We start from the raw sequence: 8,096 nt of genomic DNA on the forward strand, positions 1-8,096 counted from the left end.
CTTAGAAGTCCTTCCAAGAACATGACTGGCCAGGATCTTGCCCAATCTCTATGCAAGAATGCACACAAGGCTGCAAGTGACCAGAGGACAAATAAATGGTCATCACGTACATACTGGGTTCTGTACTGTGTGAATGAATTCACTTGTGTGAATGCAGAGTTAGTTACAAGTGGGGATTGCTTACATTGCCACACTGTTACGATATGATCTCAGATCGGTAAACTTGAAAAACATAGAATGCACACAGCATACAAGAGGGTGAAAACACTGCTCCATGGGTGGCACTATTAGGCCACATTTCCTGCATTTTTAACATTTCTCCCTTTTTTCTAAGTCTACAAAAAATACATTACACAAAAACTACTTTGTAGAAAAAGAGTCAAAAATTAATTTAGGAAACAAAGGCACATCCATTACCTGGGAATCCCCTCCCACCCCCTGAGCAACATAGATGACAAACGTCCCTTCCCCTCCTAGGGCAGGACAAGAGAAAACATGCGCCTGGCCAGCTGAGAGCCAGTCCTGCCTCACTCAGCCACCAGTGGACACAAGCAGAGCTGTGTCCCCTTTCCTCCACCCCCAGCCACTTCAGATCTTTCCAGAGAAGACAAACTGGAAACACACCTGGCCAAGATCTAAAGGAGACTCCCACATCCCCCACCACCTCCTCCAGTTATAACAAAGGATTGCCCCTGACAGGGATCAGATAGGGACTCCAAGAATGCAGAAGTGATGTTTCAACAGAAGCCCCGGGGTGGGGGCGGGGGGTGGGGGGAGCAGTGTCAATTGGGCAGAATGAGAGTGAGCAGTGGCCCAAGAGCCAGCAAGCAGGAGGGACGCCCTGGGCCACACAGGAGACCCGGTAGTCAACAAAACAGCCCCCAGGAGGAGCACTGGTGTGAGCCCCTCGGAAGGCAGTGACATCCCCAGGCTGCAGGTGGGGAACCAAGAGGGCAGCCTCGGGACAAAGGGTGCCTTTTACCCCAGATCTGTGGCTGCCAGAGCCCGGCTCTCTCCTCCCAGCACGCTGCCTTCACCGTACCTTTGATGTGCGTCCAAAATCACCAGTGGTGAGGGGTGAGCACTCAGGAAACCTCTGAGAAAGGTGATGGATTACGAGCGGAGGAGAGTCAATGGAGCCCTTTTGTTCCCGCAGCCAGCGCCGCAGCCCCGTCGTCGTCGTCGTCCGGGAGGAATGTGTACAGAACGCAGACGCCCCAGCTAATGGCCCAGCCTGGCCCTGGGGCGACATGCACGGCCAGATGAAGGCTGCTCCCCCACGCCCTGGGAGGCTCCACAACGAGTGAGATGCAACACAGAGCAGCTGTGGGCCAGGGGATTGAGGGAAGCGGATTCCTGAATCCTCCTGTGTGAAAAGCCCGGCTCCCAAGTTCCCGGGCCACAGCCGCCTCTCCCTGGAAGAAGAGCGGAGCAGGGTACTTGGCACACAAAGCCTTTGCCTCTGCCCCTCTCAAGAGCCTTGGCCGTCTTCCACCGGGGCACCTATCTCATGAGTGTCTCTTTAAAACTTTAGGGTTTGTTGTTTATCACCAGTTTTGGAAAAGCTACACTCAAGAGGTACCAGGTCACACCGTGATGCTGCCACCCACTGAGACACAGTGAAAAGAGATGAGACCCTTCCCACCTGAGATGAGACTCAGCCCACGGGTGCAAGCTGGTCGGAGTGGCACCAACTGTCTGGAATGAGAATTCCCACAGATGTCACCTCAGTCTCAGAACAGAGCCAGGCCTGTTCTGTACAGCCAGTACACCTTAGTACAAGGTGTACTAAGTGCTATCAACTCCCTCAAGGAGAAGAGGACGAGGAAGGCAGGCAGCTGGCCACATGCCACAGTCACAGCCCAGGGAGGAAGGAAGAGGGACGAAGGCTGTGTCTGAGGAAGCAGCTGTGGCTGGAACCCAGGCCAGCTGTGGACAGTGGGCATCCGAGAGCTACGGAGCTTCCGCCAGGCACTTGAGGCAGGTCGAGAACCAGAGATCCCTGGGTTCCACTTTGGGACCTCCCCCAACACCACACCACCCCCTCCTTGCACATGCTCAGGCCCCCGTAACCAAGGGGACACGTGCCTTCTGTGAGTGAGGGCCAGGCACAGGCTCTGTCCCCAGACAGACCTGAGTTACAACCAGTTCCATGACACAGGCAGGTGACTTAAGCTTGCTGAGTCTCAGTGTACATTCCGGAAAACAAAGATAAAAATATTTTCCTGCAACGTTGGGTGATGATCTATCTGATCGTGGAAAGTAAGCACCCCCAGGTGCATGGGTGACCGCACCATCAGAAGAAGGCATTAATCTTGCAAGGTTACCAGGCTGGGAGCGGGGGAGGGGGGTGGCAGAACAAGGGCAAAGCCTTCCCTCCCAGAGTTGGTGTCTCTGGGGAGCACTCCCTTGGCACAATCAGGAAATGATCCACAAGAAGGAATTTTCCTTAAACATAAATTTTTCAGTAATTTAGCCCATTTGGGACCAAACATTAATACCAGATCATTGCCTTCCTATTTTAAAAAATAACATAACTCTTTAAATATCTAGGGGTCATTCTGATGACTATCTTCCCCTTAATGACACCGTAGGGCATTCTGACGGCTCCCAACAGTGGGCCCAGGTGGCGGTCATCCTCACTGGCTCCTCCCTCCTACCCAGGGAGCCCCCAGAGGGGTCTGGGACAGCAGGTGGGAGACATCCGGCCCCTCTGCACCAGGGACAGGCATACAGTTGGGACCCCAAGTGCATACAGAGCAGAACAGAGAGGTGTCCCTACAGGAGGGCCCAGTTCATGGATCCGGCAAGACACCTGGCTGACACACACCAAAATGAAGGTGGAGGGGAGGGGGTGAGGCAGGTGCTCACCAAACACATTCCTAAAATTCAGAGTGCAATAGGAAGCTCCAGAAACCTGGAGATTCTACTTTGCTGCTTTTATGGGAAAAGAACAGACAAGAAGCAGACAAGTGTTCCCACACTGAGTCCACTTACAACTACAGAATGGCAAATCTGCCTGGTCTGAGGCCTCAACACACTGGAAGATTCAAAACATCTTCTGAGCCTAAGAGAAGATAACTCACATTCAGCAGCATTTAGACTGATTTTTAACGTCTAGGTGTTTTAAAAAGCAGTGAGGAAGCACGGAGAATACATCCTGGCAGTCGGACAGTCGGGGTTTGAATATTAGCTCCACATGGACATCCCTGGGAAGATCAGGTCACATCACACCGTCTCACACCTGCCTCTGCTTAGCCATGAGGGTTAACAGAAGTAATTCTTTCCATAGCTAGAGCAGCGCTCAGAATCTGGACAATAATGACGACAGTAAGATTCTAAAAACATTTGCTAACAGCCAGAAAAAGGTAGCTATTCGGAGTTAACAAAATGCCTATTGAACAAACCGACTAGCCAGACCTCTTGTTCTGGATTAATAGAGACAACTGCAAAGGATTCCAGGGGAACAGGGCCAGCCCTAGGTCACTGATGATCCCCCTAACTCACCGGGTCTCACAGGAAAGAGCCTGGGGTTCAGGGTCTGCATACCTCGGGAACCCCATCGCTCTCCAGCTTCTGCTGCCAGCAGACTCTTCAAATCCAGTCTCAAAACAGTCCTTTCTAAGACAAAGCAGAACCACGGTAAGGAAGCCTCTCTACTCCGGGAGCACTAGGTGGCTGGGATACAAGGTAACTTTCTACCCGCGGGAGGCTGTTTCTCTAGCAGGAACACCCTGCACCTGGCCTCCATAAGAGTCTGAGGGTGTGAGTGGAGGGGTCAGGGCAGGGTGTGGTTGGGAGACAAAAGGTTGTCCTCTAGCATGGTGGTGGTTTACGCCAGGCTGACCCTAGAGAAGGAGTACTGCAGGCACGGAGAGCCAGAGGACTGGGTCTGATCTGGTCCCTAAACATTCTGCCCTTTAACAAACATACTCATCTGTAAAATAGGCCTTGGGCCTTGCGTACAAGCTGCCATTGCCACATGGTGGGTCAGAAATCTCTCCCTCCTCAATCTTTCCCCTCTCTGTTCTTGCTTTGTGCCTTCCCCCAGGCCATTTTTAATCCCATCAGTAATACCTCCTGCAGCCCAGGAACAGACTTCAATCTGGTGACATTTAGCTCCCAGGGTCACCTTTGCAAATAGCTCCATTTAAAACCAAGAGGTGCCAAAGCTACATTTTTATAAAAAGCCAAGTCAATTTGTATCCAGGAGTGCTCCCGGAGGCTACTCCTTTTTCTATCTTCTCCGTGGTTTGTAAAGAAATGATTCATCTGCTGCTGCTGATAACTGTGACACCTCGGCTGAGAAATTTGCTGTCAGGACATGCATCCACTTGACAGACAAGCAGCAGCAACTTCAGGGCCCTGGAATTTCACTGTCCTGGACAAACCCTGGGCTTCACCCCCATGTTGATTGAGCAACAACTTGGGCAAGATATTTAGCCTTTCTTTGCCTCTCAGTTTGCACATCTGTACGATGGAGCAATTATCCCAGCTCCCTCCAAAGGTTGTTATTTGAGAGAATGCAATGCATGTATGCAAAGCATTTAGCACAAGCAAACATGTAGGATTTACTATGATCATGTTGTTACTTTGCCTCTGGGGTCACTATTACTTTGTAAAATTACTAAGATTACTATTACTTTGTCTTTGAGGTCAGGAGTCTGGCCTTCTGCCAGTTCCCACAGTCAGCTCCCTGTGCACTGAGTTCCCCTCATTCCCTGCAGACTGGCCAAGCCCCCACCATCCTCCAGCTGCAGCGACTCCCTCGCCCCTCCAGGCCTCTGCACAGAAATGCCTTTCTTAATACTTGTTGATTGATTTGCAAATATAACCTCCCAGGCCCTAAAGAGGGGAAGAATCACAAGGACATAAATATCTCTTTCAAAAGGCAATGAACTAAAGCACTTCAAAAAAATAGTATCCACTGACCACATATACCAAAATGCCAAGATGGTTAGTTCTGAAGGGCTAAGTGATATGGATGCAATGATAATTTTCAATCAAATTTTCAGTATATTTAGAGTCCTCCATGATCATGGGCTCATGTTACAGAGAGAGACTATGGGGGGTGGGGGGGACTGCCAGCAGATCAAAGTGTGTGAGGGACAGGGACACCCTAGGGGTCTGGGGGTGCTTCTAAGTGGGCAGCGACCTCCTTCAATAGTGGTCTCCGAAGGCCCCACATTCCATGGGCTTTTATTTTTTAACCAGCGCTGTCTCAAGAATTGGAGTGGAGCTCTTCAGCCCCTTCCCGCCACACAGATTTTCATATCACTTCAAGCAAAAGACCCCGGCTCACTTATCAGACCCCGACGGCGCCCACCGAGTCCCAGACCCTCCCTCTTCCTGCCTGTCAGCTACAGCGCCGGCGTGCCAGCAGGCACGTGCCACAGGTGGCCTCGGCCACGCACGCCCCCGGCCTGGTTCCCGCTCCTTCAGAAGTTAGGAAGGAAGCACCAAGGGACCCCCTGCTTCCCGCCCAACACAGGGAAAGGGAAAGAGAAACGCACCGGAAAGCCTGCTTGCAAAGAGCCGGAGAAGGGTCCTGAGCCTTCTCATTGCAGCTCCAAGCTCGGCTCTCCGCTGCGGAGTCTCAGGACTCGTCCTAGAGAGCGAAGTTCACCCGGGCGCCGCCGCAACAGTGCCGCTCTGGCCCGCGGGCCCCCGATCGAGCTGGCCTGCTCCCCGGCTGCATCCGCCCGCCCCAGCGCTGTCCCCGCGCCCCAGTCCCCAAACAGCGTCCGGGACCCTGGCCGATCCCGCCCGCGCCCTCGCCGCGTTCACCAGCCTCCGTCCCTAAGTCCTGCTCCCTGGTACCCCGGATCCCGGCCGAGCTCTCGGTCCCCGCTCGCCCCAGCTCAGGTCCCCGCGCGCGCGGAACTCCGTTTGCCCGCGCGCCCCGAGCCCCTGGAGCGGACGCTGGCGCCAGCTCGAAACAAAGAGGTTGGCGGTGCGCTCCCCGCTCCAGTACCTGGGCGAGCGGCGGCGCGGTCGGTCCCGCGGGGCGATGGCCGCAGCAGGCAGGGCTCGGAACAGCGCAAGCAGCGCGCGGGCGGGCCCGTCCTCCTGGCTCGCGGCCGCGCCCGCCGCAGGGCCCCCTCGAGGCGGCACGGGCAATCGCCGCCGCCGCGCCCTGGCCGGCCGGTCACCTGGCCTCATCGCCCTAACAATGCGGCGCGTTCCAGGCGCGCCCCGGGCCCCATGCGCCTCTGGGACCTCCCTAAGTTGGCCAGGTGGAACCGGGAGTTATTAGACCCGTTGAGCAGCCCAGATTCAAAGTGTTCAGGGGGCTGTTGTGTTCCGGATGGGCAAGCGATTTCCTGATTCCTGCACAACTAGTTCATTTTTTCGTTAATTCATTCATTCGGCACTGTAAGTATTGTGTGTAAGAAAGCAAAATCTCGCTGCCTGCCTGTAACTCACAAAAGTAAGCTACCGGGAGTAATGCAGACATAAAGGAACAAGGCAGTGACAGAGGAAACCCAAGATGCTTTGGAAGCCCTGGAAAGTCCGACCAGTGGAGGGAAGGAGTGGGGAAAGATTTCAGAAATCACCTCTTCTTAAAATGAGGAGAAGGAAATGATAACCCACTCCAGTATTCTTGCCTATACCGTGGACAGAGGAGCCTGGTGGGCTGCTGTACATAGGGTTGCAGAGAGTCGGACACGACTGAAGCGACTTAGCATGCATACATGCATTGGAGAAGGAAATGGCAACCCACTCCAGTATTCTTGCCTGGAGAATCCCAGGGACAGAGGAGCCTGGTGGGCTGCCATCTATGGGGTCGCATAGAGTCGAATGCGACTGAGTGACTTAGCAGCAGCAGCAGAAGCTTCTTAAAATGAAAGGGGAGAAATGAGCAAGAAATGAGCAGGCCGGGAGTGGACAAGAAGAAGGCTGCAGACAGAGGATCCAGAGGAGGAAACACAGATAGATGCCAACACCCCCAAGACAGAGACGGCCCCTCATCTGTCCCTCAGCCTTGACTTCCCTATTGGTGAAATGTGGGGAGTGGACTGAATGCTCTTGAATTCCCCTTGTAAGACGTATGCCCGTATGCAGAATTAGAAGTGCTATTCCTCCTGTACAAAAGAACAGTTTCATCAGCACTTTATCTTGTGAACACACAAAGACCCTGACACAAAGAAGACTTTCCAGGAAGGTAAGTAAGGAAGGTAACTCTACATCCTGCAGAAGCTATTTAAGATTGTATCTGTCACTCCGACCAAATGTTCTTGGACTCCCACCTGAAAAAGTGGGCATATCTCAGGGTGCAATTACCAGGAACTGTCCCTGATTCAGAAATGAAGTACCTTAATCTACCCCGGCCTTTTGGGTCCAGCTCTGCCCATCCTGCCCATGCACAGAGCAGAAAAACACAGCTTGTCAGGACCAGTAGAGAGACTCAACAAGAAAATCATTCATGAATGGACTTCTTTCAAAGTAGCCAGCTGGGACTTCCCTGGTGGCCCAGTGATTAAGAATTTGCCTGCCAGGGCCTCTCTCCCATAGAGCTGTAAAAGTGAAACTGTTGGTGGTTTGGTTGTGACTCTGCGACCCCGTGGACTGTAGCCTGACAGGCTCCTCTGCTCATAGAATTCTCCAGACAAGAATACTGGAGTGGGTAGCCATTTCCTTCTCCAGAAGACCTTCCCCACCCAGGGTTCGAACCCAGGTCTCCTGTGTTGCAGGCGGATTCTTTATCATCTGAGCCACCAGGGAAGCATAGAGCTGAAGGAGGTCCCTTTTCTCCTCAGCCAGGACTGGAGGCCAAAATCAGCCCTTGAGAGTCATTGTCGTTGGGGCCGCCATGAGCTGGGAAGCCGTGTTTTCCTACCCCAGACATTTGTAGAAAAGAAAAAAAAAGAATCTGCCTGCCAACCACAGGCTCAACCCTTGGTCCAAAAAGATCCCATATACCATGGCTCAACTAAGCTTGTACACCACCACAAGTACTGAGCCTGCACTCCAGAGCCCGAGAGCTACGGAAGCCACGCTCCACAACAAGAGAAGTCACCTCAATGAGACACCTGCACAGTGCAACTAGAGAATAGCCACGACTCGTCACAACTAGAAGACCCATCGCAGCCAAA

The 8,096-nt window shown here is 53.1% G+C and overlaps 1 protein-coding gene and 1 non-coding gene across 5 annotated transcripts in view; one reads left to right on the forward strand and one right to left on the reverse strand.

Moving 5' to 3' along the window:
- The window catches only part of TNS3 (tensin 3), a 222,342-nt gene extending 216,219 nt beyond the window's left edge, over positions 1–6,123 (reverse strand). Inside the window, exon 1 of one of the 4 annotated variants that reach the window (XM_070369418.1) lies at positions 5,975–6,123. Coding sequence is in view for 3 of the 4 variants with exons in the window: in XM_070369416.1 (XP_070225517.1) it covers positions 1,043–1,252 (210 nt within the window). In the remaining variant the exon portion in view is untranslated. Of the gene's footprint in view, positions 1–1,042; positions 1,352–5,974 lie in introns of those variants that run through there. The other 3 variants (XM_070369416.1, XM_070369413.1, XM_070369417.1) reach the window with 3 other exon arrangements.
- Positions 6,124–7,713: 1,590 nt separating this feature from the next.
- LOC138987675 (small Cajal body-specific RNA 20) lies at positions 7,714–7,851 on the forward strand. Its single transcript, XR_011464059.1, has one exon. It is a non-coding gene; the product is annotated as a small Cajal body-specific RNA 20 (non-coding RNA).
- The last annotated feature ends 245 nt before the right edge of the window (positions 7,852–8,096 follow it).

This window comes from Bos mutus, chromosome 4 (assembly GCF_027580195.1).
Source record: "Bos mutus isolate GX-2022 chromosome 4, NWIPB_WYAK_1.1, whole genome shotgun sequence".
In the NCBI taxonomy this organism is placed as follows: Eukaryota; Metazoa; Chordata; class Mammalia; order Artiodactyla; family Bovidae; genus Bos; species Bos mutus.